The 25,070-nt window shown below is 42.7% G+C and overlaps 1 protein-coding gene across 1 annotated transcript; it reads left to right on the top strand.

The window, feature by feature from the left end:
* Positions 1-185: 185 nt before the first annotated feature.
* On the top strand, positions 186-24,703 carry LOC106897507 (patched domain-containing protein 4-like). Its single transcript, XM_014958179.1, has 2 exons — positions 186-819; positions 24,203-24,703. The coding sequence occupies exons 1-2, from the start codon at positions 220-222 to the stop codon at positions 24,701-24,703; spliced, it is 1,101 nt and encodes a 366-aa protein (XP_014813665.1). The 5' UTR covers positions 186-219.
* Positions 24,704-25,070: the final 367 nt, after the last annotated feature.

Genomic DNA, 25,070 nt, shown 5'->3' with positions numbered 1-25,070 from the left:
CCCCCACCTCCTTCCCCAAACCCTCCTCCTCCTCCCTCCTTTGCCCGGTCCTTTCCACCCCCCGACACACACACACACACACACACACGCACACACACCCCATTGATCAATATTTGGCTGTCTTGCTGCAACTTGCTGCAGTCTTTTAAAGGAGTAGTAGGGAGAGAGGGAGAGAGAAAGGGAAACTGACAGGAAGGGGTAAGGAGCTACACATGTCACATGTGCTTTCTAAGACGGCCAGGAGCATCTGCAGGCTGGATCTGGTGGAGGATGCTGCGGCAGGTGATACACAGAGGGCTCCAGTCGTTTTTCTACAAGCTGGGCTTATTCGTGAGCAGGCATCCGGTGTTTTTCCTCACTGTGCCCGCAGTCCTGACCATCATCTTCGGCTTCAGCCTGCTCAACCGCTTCCAGCCTGACACTGACCTGGAGAGCCTGGTAGCCCCCAGCCACAGCCTGGCCAAGATCGAGAGGAGCTTAGCCAGCAGCCTTTTCTCCCTCGATCAATCCAAAAGCCAGCTCTATTCGGACTTGCACACCCCGGGGAGGTATGGCAGGGTGATTCTCCTCTCCAAACCCGGAGGCAATATTTTGCATCAGGCTGATGTGATCCTGCAGATCCACCGAGCCGTGCTGGAAATGAAGGTGAACTACAAAGGCTATAATTATACTTTTTCCCATCTGTGTGTGTTGAGAAATCAGGATAAGAAATGCGTGCTGGATGATATTATTTCAGTGCTAGAGGATCTGAGGCAGGCTGCCCTCTCCAATAAGACAACAGCCAGGGTGCAAGTGAGCTATCCCAACACTAAATTAAAGGTATGCTCTTACTGCATGCTTTTGCCAATTAAAGAGGCAGCACTTCATTTCTTGTCCTAAACAGCAAAGAGAAATATAATCATATCTATCTCTCTCTGTATCTAAATGTGTGTGATCTGGGCTTTCCTCGGGAAGCAGCTGAAAGCGATGCCTTGCTATTGTTCTGTACGAGGAGGGAGGGAGGGGGGGGACTGGATGCGAAGGCACCAGGAGAAGCAGGGAGTGGAGAAGAGCCGCGGGACTGGGAGACCTTGCAATGCGTTGAAGGGTTAATACATTGGGGAAAAAGGCACAGGAGGTCGGGAGGGGGGAGGGGGGATCGGGTTTCACCATCACCTTTCCCACCCCCGCTGCCGTGGTGGGATAATTTATCTTTAATATGGCCAGAAAAGGCTTTCCTCAAATGCAGAGTGAGCTCCTGTACCTCCCTGCCTCTGCGAGTGCCGTAGGAGCAGCAGGAGGTTTGGGCCAGAAGCGATACCAGGTGTCCTGCCTCCTTTTTCTTTACCTGCATGCAAAGAAAGGGAAGGGAGGTGGAATTTTTTTTTCGCCCGGTGTGAAAATAATTAACTCTGCCGCTGATGGATGGGCTGGAGTTTTTGGGACGGATCCCATCAGCTAGATGCTTCCAGCAAAGGCGAAACAAGGTAAAAGGTGAAAGAAGTTTCAGTCCTTCCACTGTAAAAGAATAGGCAATTCGGCACAAAATGATCTCAGGACTATTTCCCTGGCACACAAGCACCCATCTGCTTTCCCTCTCATCTGGAGCAACCCAGTTCACCAGGACTAACCCACTACGAGCAACTAAGGTGCAAAGTTTGCAGGCGGCTGCTGAAAAAAGTTTCTGCAAATTACAGTATATCTGCGTGCTCCCCCCGGGCATTGCACCAATTGCAGGATTTATTTCATAGAGTGTAACAAACTCCCTAGCACACTAGTTACTCGTGGCTCAGGGCATAGGGAAGAGGGTATGGTCCTTCTTGCAAATCAAAGAGGCTCTTTGGGGTTACCCCTTCCCCTTTATTCAAAGAGATCCTCAGGGATGAGGGAGGTAGTGCTCTTGCAACTGCTGGCCCGATTCTGAACTTATAATTTGTTTCTTATTGTTCATTTATGAGGGAAAAAAGTCAAGCCAGTCCCTGCCCCAAAAAAAGCGAAGCAGAAGCATAGGTTGATTTTATTGGTCTTTTTGCTTCAGTAAAAAGGCCAGATGGGATCGTTGGGATTTGTTCCCTTTGCTCTAGATGTTATAGAAATTGCTTTGTGCAGAGTTGTGGCTGTTTTGAGTTGAGTGTGTGGAAAGGAAAAGGTGTCCTTGCTGGTGCTGGAAAGTCCTGAGTGCAAGGAGCGCTCAGAAACACGAGTTATTTTGGATTAAATACCCCTGAACAAATTTTATCTTTTAGTTCATTGCGAAGACAATCCTGCTATTGCAGAATTAAAATATTTTCTTTCCATCTTGCTTATTTTTAAAGTCAGGATTAAAGTAGTTCAGCGGAGAACAGTGATAATCTGAACTAACATCATTATAAAACAGTTTTATACAGAAATAGTCATTATTATCTCTCAATCCAGATTACTTTTCTTGTGTTGAGATAGCTTAACTGAGCTTGGCAAAGCTAGGATGGGGTCACTTGCAATCTGTTTTTTTACTAGGAGGGTGCCTACAGTTCCTCATTTTTTAAAGATAAAAGCAAAGGAAAAAATAATCTGGTCAGGATTAGAGATTTATTGGAATAAAGGATCGGTAGATTATTCACACAGAGAAAGGCCTTCCCAAAGCATAGATATCTGAGTCTGAGCAGTGTCGAGTACCAGCCTGGCACCTCGAATCCCCCAAGTATCTGTTGTGTATTGTCTTCTGGATGAAGGAATAGATGCCCTTAAGCACCTGAGTTTGAAGCTGGACAGAGCAGGGAGCTTTCTACCCACTTATCAGTGAAGGGAGGTAAAGCCACCAAAATCTGTGACTGCACTTTAGAGAAAAGCTAATTATTACAACCCATTTCTGTGGATAGGAAGAGTCCCTGGTGTTACTGAGAAAGGAACACATTCCGCCACAGTCTTTCTTTTTCTGGTAGGGTAAAGACACTGTTGCGGGACCACAATCAGTCCTGAACCTTTGGCTCCAGTTGCAGGGATTAAATTACTACTTTGTATAGATTAGCTCACTAGGTGAGCCTTCTCTCTGTCATCTCTGTTGTCCCATCTCCAAGATACAGGGTGAGGAAGTTGTGGGCAAACAACTCTCCTTCAAGCCGTGGCCAAAATACTGATCTAATCTAGGCTCCCAGGCTATTTACTGACCTCCCTCTCTCTGCACCTCTGAGCAAAGACTGTAGAAACCCAGGCCTGTGTTGCTTGTTTTGGGGTGTCTAGATGTGTTTAACCAGAAATATCTCGGAATACCTCTAGGATAGCTCAGTCTCTGGTTGTTCAGGAAAGGGAACAATCCCTGTGGCTGTAACTATGAGGTTTTGTATTTCTTTTTACTTAAGTCATGATATGAAGGGACGGTTGTAGCTAGACCTCATAGGAATGTGAACAAGAGGGTCAAATCTGGCTGCCCTTGCTCAGTCTGGACAAGTGTTCATCACACTTGCTCGTCCATGTCCTTGGGAGCTTTCTCAGCTAAACTTTCTTGCCCCGTAAAGACCCATCAGGATCTTCTAGGTTGCCTCACTTTCTTAGAGGACAGGTTGCTTCACTAATGCCGGTAAATTTTGCTGTCTTGTTCTTTTAATAATGGACTCAGACTAAGTAAAGTTCTTCTCAGAATAATACAGTGGGTTTACAAACTGCGTAGGTGTTCCAGATGTAGTCTGCAGCTGACACGGGTTAAGTCTCAGCCTATACTGGTTTGGGAGCCACAAGGACAATGTCGAGCTGTTCCAGCCACTCTCCTGCTCCATCTGGGAGCTACAAACGCATCTTGTGTTTTTTTCTTTCCCTCAAGTCTTGTGAGCAGCTCTCACTTTGTCCCTCCTCTTGTCTCCTGCTGGAGTTCAAATTGGTTCAAGTTCTGCCAGGTGGGACTGGCTGAAGGTTGGCTCTGGGTGAGCTCTTCCCAGGTCTTTCAAGGGACATTTGTGGGAGCTGTATGAGCAGGTTTTGGCAAACTGCTCTGGTTTTAAAACAGCTGCTATTGGGCTGAAAAATCTAATGAAACTGCTTGGCTTTTCCTAAGAAAATATAACTGTGAAGGGTAATGATTGTTTAATCATTACTTGCTGTAGTTTTGGAAGAATTTATAGCCTTGATTACGCTTATCTTAACTTCCCCTCTGTAAGTTGGGAAGTCTTGGTCTCTCCGCTCGCCAGAGGAGGAGCAGGGAGATGGCACTCACATCCAGAGTTCTGCCAGCAGTGTGGTTTTAAATGCTGGAGGTGGATTTAAAATCCACTCTGGCAACACAGGGGTCACTGTAGGCTAGTTCAGTCTTCTGAAAGGCCAGGTGAACCAGGCTGTATGAAACGCCTGCTCCCGTTGCTGTGGGGACAGTCTCTAGCCCATTCATAGTTATTTCTATGCTACGCTGCAGTCTGCAGCTCAGCCAGAAGAATGACTTGGCCAAGGTCATTCAGATAGACTGTGGCAGAGCAGGAAAACAAAGCTGGGTGTATGAAGTCTTGATGAAGACTTCTGAGATGATTGCTCATGCTTTCCCCAGCCCAGGCCAAAAAAGTGTTCCTGTGTTTGGGGTCTGGATTGTGCCCTAACAACATAGACTGGGCAAGCCTACACTGTGCACTCACCCTCAGACATCAAACTGTTAAATGACAAGTTTTAACAAATCCTGGCATCATTTTTGCCAATTAAGACTTCCATAGGAAGCACAGGAAAGGGTCCATTCCTGGGTGGTATATCTATCTACTCCATTCTGGGGGCAACAGTGTATATCTGCTCGGATATGTTGTGCCCCTACCCTCAGAGCAGTAAAAAAAATCACAGCAAAGAATGAGAGTGATTTCTAAACACGGTCCTTACCTGGTAGGGAAAAAAAAAAAAAGCATGAAAGCATTTTTTTCAGGTATTTCACCGTTACTGTTTCTTTTCATGTTCATTTGCTAGTTTATCTGAGAAACCATAATAACTTAGAATTTACCTCACTGACATCAGAATGAGTATAGCAACCGCTGGTTAAAAGGAGCCTTTGTAAGCAGATTGTTTTTTGTAATACTGCCTTCAATTAATTAAGTATCAGTCATTTATGAACACTAAGCTAAACAGCAGCCAATAAAACAGACATCTCTATTACCACATTTGTGATAAGCACATCAGCTGGATATTGAATCCTTTATTGCTTAAGTAGAAAAGTTACTTGCATTCACTTAGCATCTTGAAACCTTTAATTGCAGACTTGCTACTGGCCAGATTCTGAATTTTTCTTGGCTAACAGCTGTACTTTTAAAAAAGCCTTGCTCTGATTGCATTCATGGAGCCTTTCCCCCTGCTCTAAGGCTAATTCCTCCTTACACGACCCTGAGGCACTGACTACATCCATGGGACAAAAAGGATATAAACCCAGAGCCCGCCTACAGCAGAGTAGGCATCTGCATATCAATAATATCCACAAACTGTTTATTCCTTCAGTAAAGTTGGTTCAAATATAAGATTACTCTGACTCCAAGGACCAGATGCTTCCTCAGGGGCAACATGGCTCTGTACCCATTTAGGATACCTCCTGTCCCAATCCAAGCCTGTGGCTCAGCATCCTGTGGAGTGCTCTGTCGCTGACAAAATTTGCCAAGTCAAAGCAAAATAAATAAAAAAGCCACGAGCAGGGAGAGTATCAGAAGAGGAAGGCTGGAGGCTGCAGATAGCTTTCATCTCAGCCTCTTGGATCAAGACAGGATTGGGCAGGCTGAGCTCGGAGTAGCTGCTCAGTAGCGTGAAAGCAAGCTGGTAATGCCTGATGGCAAGCAGCTTCTTCTGCCCCACAGGTTGGGAAAACTTATTTGGGAAAAGAAAAAAAAAAAAAAAGACTGTCTTCTGTTTTTTTCTTGTTCTTTCACCTGTGTTCTCATACTGTCCGGCAGGACTAGGAAGGATTCCTCACCCACCTCACCTGGAGGGGCTGGTGGAGCTGGTGTCTGCAGCAGGTTATCTGGGAGATGTCCCTGGAGCTATCAGCTCTCGAGGACATTGATCAGACAGCCTGTCTGCTCCATGTGGGTAAGAAATTAAGCATTTCCTTGCATTTTTAGAAAAATTCACCACTCCTTCCTCTGCTTAGCACATTAGGAACAGTCCTTTTCTTAGCTCTGCTAGACCAGGTGGTAAGACAACCCTCTTGCCTAAAGGAAGGCCAGACTATGAGCCCTGACTGCACCAGGGACATGAAAACAGGTTAACCTGTACTGATCTGTACCAGGACAAGCTGTCCCAACATAAACAAACAGCAGAAAGACAGTATAAATGCATGGAAATGAGGAATGGGTTTAGGGTGCTCTTTTTGCATTGCCGTTCCTCAGTTATGAACTTCATGTTCTTTATCAGTCTCTGGGGGGAATTTCACCTTCACCTTACAAAGGCTGTAGACAGCAGGTTCATTGGATGTGAGGTTAATTCCTTCCCATCAAGTAGCTGAGAGTGGTGGCCTTGTCAAAGTCTGCCAAGCAAATATTCTCCATTGATCTTTCAGATGACCTTGTTCAGCTTCTTCATGCCTTGCCCCTCCCAGCTATTCCACTCGCCCAGTTTTGTCAGCACTTGCTGGTAGACATGGCCTTTTATGCAGTGCCAGGCCTTCTGGAGACTTTACCGTGATGTGAATAATAATAAAGAAGCAATTGGAAGATTGTTTGGGTAGAGAGAAAAGGAAGATGTAATTACAGGCCCCTTCAGTTAGTAACGACTGCTCATCACTGTGGACATGAGGTGTACGTCAACCACTTCCCAAAAGCAGAAAATCCAGTAGCCCTTTGCCATCTTCCTACAATAGCTACTCCTCTGTGGATAGAAAAAAAAAGAAATTATTTCCTTTGCTAAATATTTTTAACTCTTGGCAGTGTTTCTACACCGACATAACATCTTCTGATCTCAGCCATCCCTATGGCTTTCCAAAATGTCTTTTGAGCCCCTTGCTGTACTGACTGTGTGAACTGTTGGAGGAGTCTGAGCGTCTCCCCCTGAATTTACAAGGATGGGTATTCTTGCTATCTGTAACAAGAATTAAAACACATTCAGATACTGCCATGCTAGCAAGGTGAGAGAATACAATTGATGAGCCTTAGTAAAGATGTGTCATCTTCCCAGCCAGAGAAAGATACTTTAATGGAGAAGGGATCACATCCTTAAAACAACATTAACAGATTAAACATATTTTCTTTGGTAGAAGTGGGAGTAAATTTGAAAGGAGAAAATTAGATTAGTAATATTGTCAAAAAAAAGGTCTTAAATTATTTAATGTCCTTTATGTACGTGTGAGTATGCATATCACATGTGTACCTTCCTTAGTTGGTAAACAATGATGTAGGTAAGGTTGTGTTAGACATTTTGAAAATAGTAATCTAGGAACAAAACCTGTATTAAACCTTTTTAGCCATTAAGAGAAAAGAGCCCTACGCAGAGCTCTGCACAGTTATTACAGAAGTCATGGTGAAAAAAACCTGCTGACTGGTTTTCCAGGAGGAGTGAATTGAGTTATTAAAATCATGATCTTGCATTTCTACCGAAAGCCTTTAATTTATGCAGACCCCACATCCATTGCACACTCCTAGTGCAAACAGTGAGACACGCTGTGCGTGGCTGGGACTGGAGCTGAAATGCAGCTTTAAATACAGATGAAACAAAGTCTTCAACAACGCAGGAGAGCAGGTGCTGTGTGTGATGGAAAAGAGAGAGGAAGACAACGGGAGGCAGAAAGGGCAAGCTGTAAAGTCTTTACTACCTCTGTTGCTCCCTATATTAGTCCTGTTCTCTGTTGTCCTACCTACCAAGGTGCATAATGCTCATGTAGAGAATAGAGGATAGAGGGAAGCTCTTGGTAGAGGGGCTGTGAAGGATCCTGGAAAGGGGGAGAGCAGTGACAGAGCTCCTGAGCATTGCAGAGATGATCACATGCCATGGCAGATGTCATTGCCCTGGCCCTGCATTCACTGGGTAGGAATTAGCTTCATTTTTACACCGGTTAGGCCGTTTGGGAGCAGGAACTACGGGTGAAGTGCTTGGAGATCTTTGATGACATTAGTAAGTGTGAGCTGGTGGGTGGCAGTGGGAGGAATTCCAGCTAAAAAGAATTACTGTGGAACTGTCTCAAGGGTAAACTGGGAATAATGTGTTGGTGGGCAGCTCTGGTATGGCAAAGAGACTTTTCTGTGGCTTTTTTCTTCCTCCTTAACTCTGCTCACACGTTGGTGGGTTAATTCCTGCACCATGCCAGCTCTGGGTGCCCAGCAGGGGCACTGTGAAATGTTGGACAACCGTCCCACGGCCTAAGTTGGCCAGATCTGCTTTTCTCACTGGTTCTGCATTCCAGAGCAAGAAGTGCCCTTCCCCAGTCCACTTTTGCTAGCAAACTGGTACCACAGCCAGGGAGCTGCTAGGGGATCACAGGCTGTGAGACTGGCACATCACTGCCTGGCTAACATTGCAGAAAGCTTTTTGGTCTGATAATGATCATAAATAGTATGGAAAAAAGTCAGTTGGCACCACAGGTGTATAATGTTTCCTCAACATATAAGATGGCAAATTTTTTGGCACCTCCCAGAATAATTCATCTATAAAGACACCAAATTGCACAAGCCCTAAAGCCTGCTCTGAGGGCATATGAGAAGGCAAAGGGCAGTCTTGCCTACCTCTCCCATGCCTTTGAAGGCAATGCCACATTGCAGGGGCTTTAACTGAAATGCAGCCCACCTCCCCAGGGTATGCAATTTGGGATTAAAGATCGAGCTCCTGATGGGCTAGTCCACCACAACTAATTTATTTGTGCAGTCAGTGGGAGACCTGGGAGTGAATACCTCCATAGGGAAGCCCAAACACCTAATGTGTTTCCTCTTGCAATATGTATATTTATTTATATGTATTATATGTAAAATATACTTTTAGTTATATTTTATATATATGATACAAATGTCACTTATAGGACTGGTTCAGCAGACACCTAAAACTAGTGCCCAAGTTAGGTACCCAAGCAAGACAGAGAAGTTGCCCTTGTGTAAGCAGGGTCTGGCTTTTCTTACACCTTGCATGAGTGCTTCCACCAGTGTTACACAAGTGTTGTCAGTCTGGTGGGGAGGTGTTATTCTTACCACATGCATGGTGGATTTTTGCACGTGTGTCAACAGCTTCAGGAAGGGTGCTACGATTCAAAAGAGGCCATCGAGGGTGTTTTGCTCCCTCTGTGCTAAATCATGCATTACCTGTGCTACATGTAAGGCACATTTCAGCTGAATCATCCTCTATGAGAAGTTACAGTACTCTTGAAATCAAAAGTGTTGGTGAAACGATGTTTACCCTGCCCGTAATTTTGTCTTGGAGGAATTAAAAAGAAGGGCAGGTTCCCATAGTTTCATTTTGACGTATCCCCAGCAAAATGCTTCTATTTTTTTTTTTTCATTTTTATATTGAAATGGTTCTTTCAAAGTATCCTTTCAAAATTCTTTCCAAAATATTTTGCTCTCACTTTATACCGTAGATTAGAAAATAAAGGAGAAAAAAAAAAAAGTTACTTTAAAAGGAAATGTTTTCCAATATTCAAACTTTGGGGAGGCAGGTGTCCCCCTGGTTTGAAAATCACAGAGAAACGAAATCACCCCACCACCTCTGCCTGACAGCGTCCCTGTGTGGCTGGAGACATATCCACGGCCATGAATGTGTCCCCCTACAGGGTGCCTTGGGTTTCTTTATGTCATTTTTCACGGGGAAACAAGGCACTATATTAATGGGCCAAGTGATCTTCACTTCCAGTTTCGGGAGCAGGTTTAGTTTGTAAGACAATTTGCAGTTCGTTAAGAAGAAAGATGCTGTTAGCGGTACTTCATTATACAACGCAGTGCCTTGTTTGACGGGGCCTGTGAATTAAATATAAATCACCCTTTTCCTAACCATTTTCCAGGATGGTTTCTTAGAGCAGATTTTGATTCATTAACTAAATACATTAACAAATTCAATCCTGAGGAGACGTAACAAAAAAATGTTCGTGTGCATTTTTCTTCTTAAAATCCACACTTCAGTTTGCTCAAGTTCTTGATTCCTGTCCTACTGAGGGAGGTTTTAGTCATGGATACGTATAAAACATCCTCCAATAGAGATTGCACCACATAGTTTTGGATCCAGTTGACAAACCCACTCCTCTTCAGGAGTGGCTGGAAAGTGTGGCAATAAATCCTCTACCGCTGGTGTTTCTTTGTTAACTTTGTTAACTTTGTTAACTAACATTAATTTTCCTGTCCATAACTGATTTTGTGTCTGCATGTAAAAATCACTGCTCACCCAGTTGATGCACAACAGATTTATCATTGTAAATTGCATAGGAAGTTGAGACACCAGGAAAGAAACACGAATATTTCTGAATATTTACAAATATCTCACCAGTCCTTTCTTTCCCCAGGCTCCAAGATCAGCACAAGTATTAGGCTTTAGGTATATACCCAAAAATAAATTTCACAAGCTTGACAAGCTTAAGAGCTCCCCGGCTCTCATAAAATATTTAATGATGTTTCATTTTTGAGAAGAATTTAATTTTAAATAAAAGAGGAGGTTTTTATCCTAAAAGAATAAAGCTTGTATCCTTACAACTTTTACCACCCTCTTGCCTCTAGTATAAGATTTTGGGGCTGGGAGAAAGAGGGCAGGATCCTTGAAGGGAAAAAAACATGTTATATAAATGCCAAATACTGTAATTGCATATGGTTCAGTGATCTTTTCATCAGAATATTCACCTCAAAAGGAAAGTTAAAACAGGTCATTTGTCACTACTTAACAGATCTGAACATCACTCCTTTAGGAATGATTCTGATACTTTTTTAGTGGAAAACCCAATTACTCTTTGATGTAGCACAAATGACAAGGAAAAATAAAGTCAAAATAGGACATTTTTTCACTTCCTTTACTGTAGCTAAATAAAAGGTGACCAGGACAGAGAATAGCCCAGAATGAAACTCAAAGAAGCTCAAGTGGATCCTGAAATGGTAGGACCAGTTTGAACTGGGTCTTTCCTGTAGCCTCTTCACTAAGGATGCAGTAGACAGAAAGGGCATTTCAGCTGCTGCTTTGTGAAGGAGCAGTTTCAGTTGTCAGATAATGATTTTGGTGGAGAACCACGTATTCATTAATTCATATTCTGCTGCAACTCAGGTCTTCCTCTCCCTTACATTGATTTTCTCATCATAAAGTAGTGCTGTGGTGCAACTGGAGAAATTCAAGGATCTGTTTGAGTTTTACAAGAAATCTCATTCTCTTCCATGTAACATCAAGAGTTTAAAGACATAAAAGGTTTATAAGGTTGGTCTAGCCCATTCCCTGGATTATGAGGAAATCCTAACAGAAAAATTAATTCAGATCGGCTTGAATGGGAAATCAGTCACGTGGGATGGAAACTGCCAAGAAGATTGTAAACTAAGAATCATGATAAATGATAATGTAACAAGTTTATGGAAGGTGTTTTGCAGGGTATCTGGAGAATTTGTGTTAGGTCTGGTCTCATCTAACATCTCTATTAATTATCGGGAAGTGGAATTGAATTGCATAGGAATGAAATTCACAGATAATATTAAACAAGCAGGAGATGTCAGCAGCAGCTGAGTCAGAGAATTTAGACAGACAGAACCGGAACAGTTAGGAGCCCGCACAGCAACTAACACAGTTTTCTGAAGAGTTTTGGTTGCATTCTGGTCCCCAAAGGGCAATCTAGGTTCCTCCCTTGAAACAGATTCCTGTGAGCTGAGTTTTGCAAATGTCAAATTGAAGATGCAGTGCTTAAATGACAGGACTAAGGTCAAAGACAAAGTTGCAATCTAGGTTCCTCCCTTGAAACAGATTCCTGTGAGCTGAGTTTTGCAAATGTCAAATTGAAGATGCAGTGCTTAAAGCATAGGACTAGTGTCAAAGACAAAGTTGGTGTTAAAGTTGGGATTTTGCAACCCCTGCGGAAAAAACAATTTTACTTCTGACTCTGACACTGCTTTGAAAGTATGGACATTTCACTACCTGGTGTTGTCCTTCATCCTTTGCCTTCTTGCAGATCAAGTTCTCCAGGACAAAGACAGCCCTGTATGTTGAGTTAAAACAGTGCTTTGGAGGCTATAGATGATGTGTTAAATAATCAGAGAAGCCTTGATAGATTGTTGCTTTGCCTTGGTCCTTTTGTTATCTTTCTAGAATGAAATCAGTATTCTTGAGCTTTGTGCTGACTGTGGAGATTTTGGATGGTTCAACCCTGAAGTTGTTTTGTCGTGTCGTTCGTCACCTGCTTGTTCCCCAACACTTCAAATTCAAATAGCCTCATCCCCCCAACGTCACAAATTCTCTCCATTTTGTCCCTCTTGATTTTTGTTATTCATTAACTATATTCTGGTTGTTCCAGGGAAAAATTCTCGTAGCAGACAGTCTCAAAACTCAGTTGAGCAGGACAGTTAAAAAATATTCAGATGGATCATTTCTACTATTTTTTTTGTCCAGCTTGAGTGCGATTGTAGGCCGAGTCTCTAGGAACAGGTTGGTGATGCTTGTGAAACGGATTGTGGACTCAGGCCATTTCATCTCCTCTTCTTGACAAATGCCCACAACATGGGACCATTTGCTGCAGGGGATGGTTCCTGGTCTGGTCTGTGGAGTCAGGCTGTGATCCTGCCCTGCCACTGATGGTCCAGGATGTAGCACTTTGAGGATGCTTATACAGAGGGTCACAGTGGGAAAACCCACCCCAAAGATGGGATATATTTCTTCGAGTTTGAGCCCTTTTATGTTTGGCATCTGGTCTAAGCTGGGCCCAGTATGCACTCAGAGGAGAGAAGGGTTGAACCTCCAGAAGCAGCACATTTCACATTTCTAAACAACAACTTCAGGCGGTGATGAATTCACCCTTCAGAGACATCATGGACCAGAGAAAGAATGTTCAGATTATGCATTTACCTTTCATCTGGTTAAAATTAGGTGAGCTGAATCCCACCATATTTTCATTTCAAATCACACACACACACACACACAAAGTTAAATTTTCAAAAGCATGGGAACATGCTAGATTTTAAGATCTTTATAGCAAAGACTTATGTCAGGTGAAGTGTTTCTGAATGATGTAGGATATAATCCGCATTTGCAGTGACATAAAAAAACAACTTTCCAAAATAATTTCATGGGGAAAACCAAGGCTTCTTCTCAAACCCACTGCAGCTTTGTCTCACACCAAATCTCTGACAGGGTTTTGAAAAACACTTTTTGGAAATTATTACTAGACAGTTGCAAAAGAACTAAAATACATTAATCTGAATAAGGAATTAGCTTCCACTGAAGGAACCAGAATTAAATGCCATCCTCCTGCAAAATAGATTGCCAGATATTGGCAGTTTATTGCAGCAGGGAGACTGAGACTTTGCAGAATACTCAGAAGACAAATGCTGAGGTTCTGTCTTCTGGAAGTGTTTTACCATCTGATTATGCTTTGGCTTACTTTATCGGAATTTTCCCCTACATATTTGTTTGAAATCCAAAGGTTGCTAGATACCACAAAGTCCCACCATCTGCAGCACTTTTATTTTAAAATTAAAAGTCCAATTTTTTCTGTTCTGTCAGAACCAAAACCTTTCCAAATCGGTTATACTAATATAAATTGAAAAAATCACTTTGCACTCCAGGAGTCTTTGAAAAACCTTATTTTTTAAAACACGTATTACATTGAAGTAACTGTAAAATGTCTATTTGGGGAAAAAAAGTTTTGATGTCTTTAGGGGAATGTCTCAGACAAGTTGAAAAGGTGATAATTGTTGTTATTATTATTATTTGCAATGAATATATTACATTTCTTCATAAGTGCTTATACACAGTAACTAAATATTCATCTTGGTGTCTTGAACTCATTCTTAACAACAGTACTACATTACCATCTAAATCTAGGAACACATATAACCTAACTGTAAGTATTTAATGAAGGTACCTAAATTAGGGTTTGGGACACTGCAGGCTTTAGGAGGACTAAAAACCCTAAGAATGAGATTCAGCCCATTTAAGATCAAAATTGCCCCGTGGAGGTGCCCTATTTTTCTCATCTTCTTGAGCAGGCAGCCTGGCAGTCCTGGCCTTTCTACCCTGGCAGGTTGGGTTAGGCAGCCTGACCCTGGGCCTCAGAGTCTAAAACTCTGTTTTTTCATGTTTTGAGTCCTGTTCTGGCTGAAGAGGCACATCCAGCTCAGAAACTCTGCTTGAAGCTAATAGCTACTGTGTACTCACACGAAAGGACAAATACTCAGCCGTGAAATACAGCCACCTTGAGGATGAAGCTATTCAGGTGTTGCAGAGCTGACACCACCACCAGACTACGGGGTCTGAGCACAGGAATTAAAGAAACCCTGAGCCAGCTGGCAGCAAGGAGGGAATTAAATCTTTTTTTTCTTTTTCCTTTTTCCTTCCCATTGAGTTTGCATAAACCTGGATTAGTTCTCCAATCCAGTTCCCCACATGCCACATGAACTGCTGCTCCCGAGGTTGGCAGGGAGGAGGTGTGGGCTCAGGAAGGAGAGGGAAAGGACCTCTCCTTTGGCAACATCACCAGTTCATACTGTGAAATACAGTGACTAAGGAAACTCCAGCATCAGATGGGAAGATCTTTGGAGCATGGGCAGCTTCTTCTGGCACAGCAGGGTCCTGGCCCATGCCAGAACTTCACTGGTGACCAGTGATTATGGTCTGAACTGAGACCTCAGCATCTGCTCTGTTTCCTGTGGGTCCTCCTAGGCCCCCCCAGCACAAAGGCTGAATCAAGATTAATTGCTCTTAGCATGTGGAGCTTGATCCATGGTAGTTTGTTAGCAACTTCTGCAATGCCTAGACGAAGGTTTTGGGCTCATGTAAAATTTTCGGGTTGTCGTACACTGTTGTTTAACACGAGACACCCTCTCCCACCGAGTATGGCTGAAGGAAATAAAGCAAAGCTGGCCCTCATAATGTCAGCAAACTTCCAGTGGGAGAGCTCTCCAGTGATGGGAGACAATGAGAAGCCCAAAGTAGAGATGATGGCATGAGTTTTGTTTTTTTGACTGGAGGAAGAATTAAAACATATTAGAGAATCACACATGACAGCATCTTCATCTCTGTGGGCTAAGAACATAAGATTTTATCACGAAAGGCCCACGTTACAAAGCATTCTTGAGACGGAATTTACAAATTTAAAAGCTACCTGCTGATGTTCATATATGGGAGTGAAAAATCTCTTTGAACCCACTGAATTCTAAAGGACTTTGGGTGGGAGTCTCATATGCAGAACCAGAACCACAGCTCCAGTTATATTTTAATGCAAGAATACCAGCCTACTTAAATGTCTTATTCCCATTCCCCCTTTCCAGATTCTGGTCCGACACTATGAAAAAAAAATTCCAGTTATATTTTAATGCAAGAATACCAGCCTACTTAAATGTCTTATTCCCATTCCCCCTTTCCAGATTCTGGTCCGGCACTATGAAAAAAAAAAACGAAAGGAAAAACATCTGAAACTAGACATTTTTTTGGCTCTTTCCAGCTAACAAATGGCCAAGCTCATTAAAAACCAATGTGTGCTGGAGGGAAGGGGGGGAATGCTTCAGGGTAAGAATTTGCTTCACAATGCCAAATTTGAGATTAAAAAAAAAGAGGGAAAATTGATTAGTTATCTCTTAAAAAGGAAGAATTTCCAGCTGGAAGTGTTAAGTGTCCTTAACTGTATCTGCTTTGTGCGGTGCCTTGGTATATCTTGCTGAGCACCGTGAGAGAGGAAGCTCCTGAATAGGATTTAGGTAAAAGCACAGCAGCACCTTGTGTTCGAAGGCTGGGCTTAGTTAAGCCTTCAAACTTCTTAGCTGGAAGTTAACCTCAAAACCACGCTAGCCTTAAAATCTTGCCACATCACGCTTGGCTCTCTCTGATTCTCAGTTATTTCTTTTCTTCTTGCCTTTGATAGAACATTATCGCAGCATTTCAGTACTTGGGCTGCAGGTCCCCAGAGAAGCCAGGAAGAGCAGAGACAAGAGAAAATTAAAGAGATGTTTGCCAACATAAAACATAATTTAAAAAGAAAAAAGCAGCCTTTTCTCTGTCTTTATTGAAACTTCAGATTGTAAGAGCTTAAATAATTCTGGTGGATCTGCTTTACCCCTTTACTTTTTATTCTCTGCTCTTTATTTTTTAACATTTCCTTTAGATGGAGTAATAAAACCAGGCAAATCCAATTCCTTTCACTTCCTAGCAGGTTTTTTTTCCTATTTCTTGTGCATATTTGACTTCAAGTGGTGTAGGGAAAACAATTAGAAGAGGTACACAGTGGGATGCACACAAAGTGAGAGGGCCTACAAACTTCTCAGTGAAAAATTGTGATCCCTTTTTAAGATATCCATTTAGGCATAATTATTGGATCCCATCTTTTCCCCCCAGACCCCTTAAGCTTGGGCATATGAAATGCATGGTGAAGTTTTGCAAACAGTTTTGTACCTTTTTGCTTTGGTTGATACGGAAAGAAGACACAAAAGGGGGGTTTCTTCATTTTTAGTGTTTTCTGCTGTGGTTTTTTTTTAACTTTAGGAATTAGGTTCCTGTTTAGACTATAACTCTATGGACTTCAAGAAAACTTTAAGATTAGACCTTCAAAAGAGACAGAAAGCATTCTGGTAGAATATTGTCCTGTTTAGTTCCATTTGGAGAAAACATTTGGACCGGCTTGAGATAGCAAAATTATCTGGGATTTCACTGAGGCACAAGAAAGCTTTAATTCATTAATCTTACTTACTCTTTGCTGCCAATGTCATTTTAGTTGCCAATTCCTGCATTTGGGAAAGGAATTTTGTTAGAAATTGGACAGTTACTTTCTTTCTCCCCCTTCCCAGCAGCTCTTTTAACTTTTTTGTTTGTTAAAGAGCTGGAAAGTCCACAATAACTATGAAACTCCCAAAGATATCTTACAGCCGTGTTATGGAGGACACTGTCTTGATGTGTCATGCTTTAGAAATGCACAGAGACTGAAAATTGGGCTAGATGGACCACTGGCCTGCACTGAAAAAGCATTTCTTGTCTTTTTACGCTCTTTGGAATTTTCTTCCTTTCCTTTGAACATCTTTAACTTTGAATTTGAGCTGTGGATGAAATCAGAATTAATATGAAGTATTCATTAATATGAAGTATTCATGCTATAGATTCCTAGAGTTTGCCAAATATAAGAGATGGCAAATGTGTTCTTCATTGGCATGCCTGCATATGTGTAAGCGTTTAACTGTATGTATCCAAATATTGGTATTTTGGACATGTTCTTGAGGCACTGCTGTCTCCTTAGTGATCTGTTCCTATGTTTCTCCTTGGCGCAAACAAAATCCTATGAGATGAACACTAACTGTGCTAGGGAGACAGACTCAGAGGGCTGGAGTACCTTTCCTATGAAGGCAGGCTGAGGGAGTTGGGGTTGTTCAGCCTGGAGAAGACAAGCCTCCAGGGAGACCTTATAATGGCCTTCCAGTATACAGGAGGGATGGGGAGGGACTCTTTATCAGGGAGTGTAGTGATAGGATGAAGGGCAACAGTTTTAAACTGAAAGAGGTGGAGGGCCACAACTGCACCATACAATGCAAGAACTTAGATTTCCATGTGGCCATGTGGCTCCTGCTTGCAAAACTCTGTCGTAAAGCAGGGTTCGAATATATGAAAAATATGAACACTGCTCTGCTTGATGAAGTGTGGAGGTCCTGTGGTAGGAAAACAGTTTTAACGGTTTAAACACATGTGCTACCCAGCCTGAAGGGTGACTTTTGGGGTGGAAATGCATGAAGGCCACCAGAGCTGAAGCAGGGACTGCAGTGCAGGGCTGTGCTCCTCTACTGTCACTGGCACAGCGACACAGGGCATGGGAGAGACAGTGCTGCTGTTTGCAGGAAGATGCCAAAGCAACTTTGCTCCCAGCTGCCTTCTCTTTCAATGACCAGGGTGCAATGAGAACTGCTGTTTTATTACCTTTCAACCTGTGTTTTCTTTTCCTGCCTCCTCCTTTTTCACACCTCCAGTCTCTTTAGAGCATCCTACTCCTAAATCCCGCTTTTATTTTACAGTCACAACAAACTTCACTTCTTTTGCATCATTGACCACTTTCTTGCTACATATGTTCCCCCACAAAGTACACTTCCCACTTCCTTAGTTTTTCCACAGCCATCCCTTGGACATTCATGGATGGGCAGGGGGGACTGTGTTTGTCTGCAGCAATTATTTTGTCCATCGTCCCTCATCTTGGGGGATTTAGGGGCTGAATGCAGCCTGACTTTTTGCCCTGTAATATCAGGGAAACTTCACTGGCAGGAACAGACAGTAAAAGCAAAGGGCTGAGCCCAGGGTGATTGCATCAAAGGCTTTTCATCCTGGACAGGGCAGAACACAATCTCGAAGGACAATACAAGGTGAGGAGGGAGCTGTGGCTGTAAACCCCCATCTTCCAGCAGTACCCTTCCCCATGTAGGGGAGGTGTGTAATCACAGCCAACATGGGTATTAATTAGCAGCTTCAAGGACATCACTGTGTCCTTGGGTGGTTGAAGGTAGGACAAAGAATACAGGAAGCTTCCTAAGAATGTGAAAGTGGAATACAATATAGGAGGGAAGGTTTGATGAGGAATGGGAAGCCTTTTCTGCTTTCCCTCTGGCCTTTCCCTCTCTTGACACCTGAAAACCTGATAAGGTGGTACTGAAGGAAAAAACTGGAGACGACCACTCAGGAATACAGCACGCTCAGCATCAGAAGCCCCTCCATGGAGAAGGGGCAATCACATTTGCACCCTTATGAATTCCTCCATAATTTGATTTACTTGGAAGGAATAGTTCTGTTAGGTACACTTTGCTTATTCTCTGTTATTAATCCTAGAGTTTCTTGAAATATAGAAATATAGAGTGTCTTGAAATATTTTTCTCCTGTTCTTGTCTCTTTTCAATTTACCTAATCAAAACTAGAAATCCAAAGCAATAAGCCCTGGACTCTCTCTCCGTCTCTGAGCCATACAGAATAGCTGCACAGAGACACGCAAAGCAAGCAGTCTGGTGGGTGTGCAGGAGCACCTACACAGCTCTGAGGGCAGGAAAAGGGCTGTGCTGGCATAAATAGGTGTTACATTTGGAAGGGATGCTTCGGGAATTATTGGTAGTTGGTGGCTGTGTAATAGGGATCGCCTGGTGTAAGGTCTCCATAGATAACTATGAGAGATGAGGACAGGAATCAGTTTGGCTGGGGAGAAAAAAAACTCCCTCCAAAGTTTTACAGTGAGCTAGAGGGAGGTAGGAGCAATCAAATATGTTAAACCTTTAATAACCTCTCAAAGAAAGACTTTTTTTTTTTCTATTTTGCTATGAAATGTTTAGGTGAACTAAAACAATTTACTTTGTCTTTACCTCTGTGGATTTTAGTGTAATACTTTACCTGACCTATGTTTGATAGAGTAGGAATGTTCTTATCATGGGGAGAAAAGATCTCATTTGTCTCAGGATGTTTATCACACATTATATTTTGACAGACATTCCTGGTTGCTCCCTGTTGAACGTTTTTAAGGTTTTGAGATAAAATAAAATTTAACCAGGATTGCATGCTTTCTCCTAATGTTTCCAGAATGTAGCTTGATAATTATCCATCACTTCAGCTGATAAGAGGGAGCAGTTAAAGAAAAAATAAAATGGATATAAATCTGCTGACAAAGGTTTTGTGAATGCGCTTGAATGAGAGTGATCTAGAAATAGGGTACAAAAGCTCCTCTCCTCCTTGCCAGGGATCTGAAAAGACTTTTAAACCTCTCCCCAGCCCTAGACTCCTCTGAGCAGAGGGCTGGGAAGGCAGGAACCATTCCACCTCAAAAATACCTTAAAACCCATTTTTTCCCATGAGAGGGGAAGGCACCAGTGGAGGCTGGTGCCATTCAAAGTTGGGAGGAGAAGTTGATCTGCCCAGGGCTTGTGTGGCAGGTGGCAGTGATGGCATGAGACCCCAGGGATGGGAATCAGGGCTGCAGCAGCCACACTGAAATGATTAAGGAAACAAAAAAAACCAAACAGGTAATTCAGTAGTAAGGGAGTACTGCTAGTATCCTTCTGGGCTGCATGCAGCGAGGACCTATGCCTACATTAGCACCAGCAAAAGATATTTATCTCAGTAGGAGCAGCTGTTTTTGTTTAACCTGAGAAGTCCTGAACCCAGCTCTGGAGCAGGCCAAATGTCCCCATGTCATTTGCACATCTTCTTAGGATAATAAATGTCCAATAATCCTTTACAGACAAGTTTCAAGCCTAAAATATGGTAGGGGTTTATTCTGCATCCATCCATCCATCCACTGTTAGTGATTTTTACTGCTGAACAGACAAGAAGTTTGGATTTTCACCCACATGCCAGGCCAAGTCTGCATAAACACAGGTGGCAAAATCCGTCTTCCTAGGGGAAAAGGTGATGATGCTGTTGATGTCTGTCATCTCTCACTCCTCTGAGGATCCTTAGTTCTCATCCTTCTCCCTTTCAAGGTCTAAATCCACCAAACGACTTTGGGACATCTAGAAAAAGAGAAGGAAGGACACAACATCCAAGTTAATAGTAGCCATCAAGCAAAGATTGTGGATTGTCTCCTGTTTAAGATCAAATATCACATGCCCCAGCAAGTGGTCTATATTTCATGCCATTTTTAAAGACGCTCACATCCAGAGAGAATTAGCTGCCATCAGAATGGACAATGGCCCTTTCTGTCCTCTGGGAGAACAAACACTGTGAAGTGTTTGCTAGACATTAAAAAAAAAAGAAGAAAAAAAAAAAAGAGAGAGAGAAAGAGAAAGGCACATAGACACAGCCTGGGAATCAGAAATTCAGGCTCCAGCCATGCTAGTGACCTTGCTAAAGACAGCTATTGTCTTGTGTTGTAGAACTTCTGGAGATACATAGGTGCTTTTCTGTGTATAAGATCAGAAAGTAGCAATAGACGCAGGTAAAATGTGTAAGGGATCTTTAGTCTGAAATGTGAAACTATTGCCATGAAATTAAAAATAGCATCATGTAGGCATGTGCCAGGAAGAATGTGCTAATTAGCAGAAGAAAGTGATTTGAGGAACTATTGATAACTAGGCAGAATGAGGCAATCTTGTTCAAAACTTAACTGGTCTTCAGGCTTCATTTGTACAAGTCACTGTGGCCTCATTCTGTTTCCCAAACCTTAGGCTTAGCCCAGGAGCTCAGCCATTCATGTCTCCTTCTTTCACCAAGGTGGTCCTGAAGGACAACAGGGAACTTGGAATGATGAATAACTTCCCTGAAGTGCTCATAAGACACCAAGAGGTAGTTTGGTCCTTGGCTTGGAGGCCTCGAGGAAATGCTGAAAATCCTGTTGGCAGTTGGGCCTTCATTTTCTCATGCTTCAGTCTCCACCTGTAAAATGGGGTGAAAGGCAATATTTCCTCCATCTTTCTTCTGTCTTCCTTGCTGAGGAATTGTAACCATTGGTGCGACAACCCTGCCTAGCCCAACAGGACCTTTATCTCACTTGGAACAGTTGGCAAAGCCAGCGTGTAAGCTGTATTAGAAAAAGGCCCCATTTTTCCAAATGCGGTGGTGGCAGGTGCATGTTTGCATGCTATAAAAGCAGCAGAGCCAAAACCCTTGTGTAGGTAGGAAGCAGTCTGCCTTTGGAAGGAAGGGGATGGACAAAACGACCTCAAAGCGATTCAGCATCTGTGATTTCCACGATTCCACCTGAAAGCTCTCTATTTTGCTGACATATGAGCTGGGTGCCCTATTGTACATCAGTGTAACAAATAGCCGTTATCTTCAGTTTCATGGGAGATACAGCAGAACATGATTTATTTGTGCCTGCTCTGCTGCCTCTTTTGAAATGTTGCCGTCATTCGGTGCACCTCTTGCAGAGGAAGGCAGATGGTCATCGCAAAGTTTCCCATAACCTTGCCGTGCGTGCTGCAATGTGGAGCATGCAATGTGGAATGTGAATTACAGTCCATTGTCTGAGTTTGGAGCTGTGCTGCTAAAGTATCCTGCAGTGGCTGAAAACGTTTGAATGTCAGCACTGCATATATACTGAGGAAATATGACATTTCTCCCTAAAATTTCAAAGCAGTGCCAAAAGGGGATTTTTAACTGCGAAGCTGCATCTGATGTGAGCAGGGACTGCATTGCTCAAATCTTAATTACCAGCTTGGAAATGTACCTTTTGTGAACATGTGAGTGTTAGGTATGACCCCTTCTTCCAAAAAAAAAAAAAAAAAAAAAAGAAATAATGAATCAATATAGGATTCTAACATGAAATGCCAGAGACAAATATTTTTTTGGAGCCCAAACAATATCAGCTGCCCCTCTGTGCTAGCTGTCTCTGCTTATATGACATTTGCAATGAGGCTTCAGGTGATTTGAGAAGCTGGCATTAGACTGCAAATCACCTTTCATGTCAGCTTGTGCCAGGATACCTTGCCAGAAGCCATTATTTCAATGGGAAATAACAACTGGGAATCGGGAAAAAATGAACTTCTGAAAAGCACTTTGTCACGTTCCCTGGGCTGTGGCAGGCGAATGCTGAAAACAGTGTGAGCTCCTGCCATGAAAGCAGGCATAGGCAGAAATTTCTCAGTGGGAGGATCACCTCCTTTACATATCAGAGACAAGGCAAGGTGGGTATATAAAACATTTTCAGCACTGTCTCTCCATTTACAATATTTATTTGCTCTACGAGCAGGCATCCCGGAAGACTCCTGTGTTTCATAAAGCCTGGTACCTTGCTTCATTGATTTTTTCTTAGGGTGGGAATCATTACAGCAAGCAGGTCTGGCAGTTTCAGATAATGACCTGCGTGCAGCACGGGTGTCTCTAGAAATGGTTAATGTTGGATGTAATAGATGTTAAAAGTGTCTCCCTCAAATGCTTCTGGCCTTTTGCAGATGACTGCTTCCATGTGTGTGTGTGTAGGGCAGAACATCTCCAAATTCGGGCTGTCAGTCAGCTCATTCCCATAGCGCATCTAACCAAAAAGTATTATCTCATCTGAACTTGCTGCTGCAAGATGTTTGATATATTACCTGGCTTGATAATTTTATTTTTTCATTAAATACAAGAGGAAAGAAATCTGAAAACTTTTAAGCCCATTTACACACACAAAGAAAGCAAAGTGGTTTTTTTTTTGGTGTGCAACAGACATGTAATCCCTGGTTTTAGAGTTTTTGATCAAAGAGATTACTTGTGCTAGGACATTTTTATCCAAGCATCTACCGAGTTGCCTTCCTCAGTTTGCAACTGGGTTTAATCTCCTAAATCCATGCAAGCTTCTCCTGTCTTGAAAGGGCCACATCACAGTTATTCTAGAGAACTAGAATAATCAGTGGCTGAAAATCAAGGACCTTTCTTATAAAACATTTATTTAAAAAAAGGAAAAACAAAATCTAATGGGACCAGATAATTGATAACTCTACCAAGGCATGGTCTGGTCTTGTAAATAGGTGGGGGCTGATTCTGAGGGCACCTGATGTGTCCTTTACTGATTGTTGTGGAGTTTTTATGTCCTAGCATATACTGAGTTAAGTGAGACCAGAATAAGGTTTATATTCTTGAAATACAAAAAGCTAAATCGAGGTGTAAGTTAGATTCTTATCTCTGTGCCACTGATAAAAATCCATGAAATTTCAACTAGACAATTCAAAAAGTCTGATTTTAATTATTTAATTAAAGCCAGAATAGCTATTAAACTGGATCTATCTGCAATTTACATCTGTGTACTGAGAAACCAGACCTCATTTTCTGTACATTTCCAACTTCTTAAAAGCATTTCCAAAGTGTCAGGAAATCACAAATCTTCCAGAAATTGATCTTCATCTCAAACATTTCATACTCCAGTAACCGGAGATTTGTTGTTGCCTGTCACAGTTAAAAGGTGGGAAAGCCATCCTCTCCGGCGGGGCGAGGAGCTTGCATGCTACATTTCAGTCCCCGAACATCTGGGACCGCAACGAGTGTCTGGGCAGTCCCTGAACTGCAGCACAGAATTGCCAATGAGTCTGTAACGAGCAAGGAACAGAGCAGTGGCAGGGACCAGGGATGTGTCCCAAAGCCCACTGGAGTGAATGGCACAATGGCTGTTGGCTGCAGTGGCCTTTGAGCCAAACTCTTGGCATGCCTGTGAAAGGAAGGTAGAGTCGAGCGGTATCACTGTATCACATCTTACCCAGGATAACCACATGCTCATCTTTTTTACTTTCCCTCCCAGGATGGAAGGAGCAGTTTTATTGGCCACCAGCTCGGAGGGGTCATGGAAGTACCAAACAGCAAGGACCAGAGAGTCAAATCAGCCAGAGCCATCCAAATCACTTACTACCTCCAAACGTATGGCTCTGTCACCCAGGACCTCATTGGGGAGAAGTGGGAGAGTGAATTCTGTAAACTGATGCACAAGATGCAGCTGGATCACCAAGATCTGCAGCTCTACTCACTAGCGTCCTTTAGCCTCTGGAAGGACTTCCACCAGACCAGTCTCTTGGCCAGGGGCAAGATTTTGGTGAGCCTGATGCTGATTCTCCTGACTGCTACCCTCTCGAGCTCCATGAAGGACTGCCTGCGTAGCAAACCTTTCCTGGGACTCTTGGGAGTACTCACTATCTGTATTTCCAGTGTCACTGCGGCAGGGATATTTTTCATTACTGATGGAAAATATAATTCTACTCTGTTGGGAATCCCTTTCTTCGCTATGGGTAATTATTTATCTTCATAATAATAGGATTAACAGAGCTTAATGACAGGATTGTAAATTACATCCTGGGTTATAAAGTGCAGATTTTACCTTGAGTGAAAGTCTAAGTCGTTTTCATCTTGTTAAATTGATCTGTGCCTTGCCAAAAAAAAAAAAAAAAAAAAAAAAAAGCAAGAAAGAAAAAAGAAAAAGGGAAACAAAACAAAGCAGTAGCAACAATAAAGAGCAAATGACGTTGCTGGAATCTCGGCCAATATGAGAGAGGGGCAGTTTTATTGATCTCTGTTACAAAACAAAGGAGAAATTATTATTGAAAACTAGTCAGCTCAGCACAGAAAATGGATATGTGTTGACCTGACTTGGATGGGAGGCCAGACGAAAAGTAAGT

This window comes from Calidris pugnax, unplaced genomic scaffold (assembly GCF_001431845.1).
Source record: "Calidris pugnax isolate Ruff unplaced genomic scaffold, ASM143184v1 scaffold276, whole genome shotgun sequence".
NCBI lineage: Eukaryota > Metazoa > Chordata > Aves > Charadriiformes > Scolopacidae > Calidris > Calidris pugnax.
The sequence above is the reverse complement of the archived record's forward strand: the minus strand, read 5'-3'. Positions and strand labels throughout refer to the sequence as shown.

Coding starts and splice junctions, on each gene's coding strand:
- LOC106897507 (XM_014958179.1), top strand. CDS start 220: ATGTGCTTTCTAAGACGGCCAGGAGCATCTGCAGGCTGGATCTGGTGG. Junction 820..24,202: donor ATCCCAACACTAAATTAAAG/GTATGCTCTTAC, acceptor TTTCCCTCCCAG/GATGGAAGGAGCAGTTTTAT.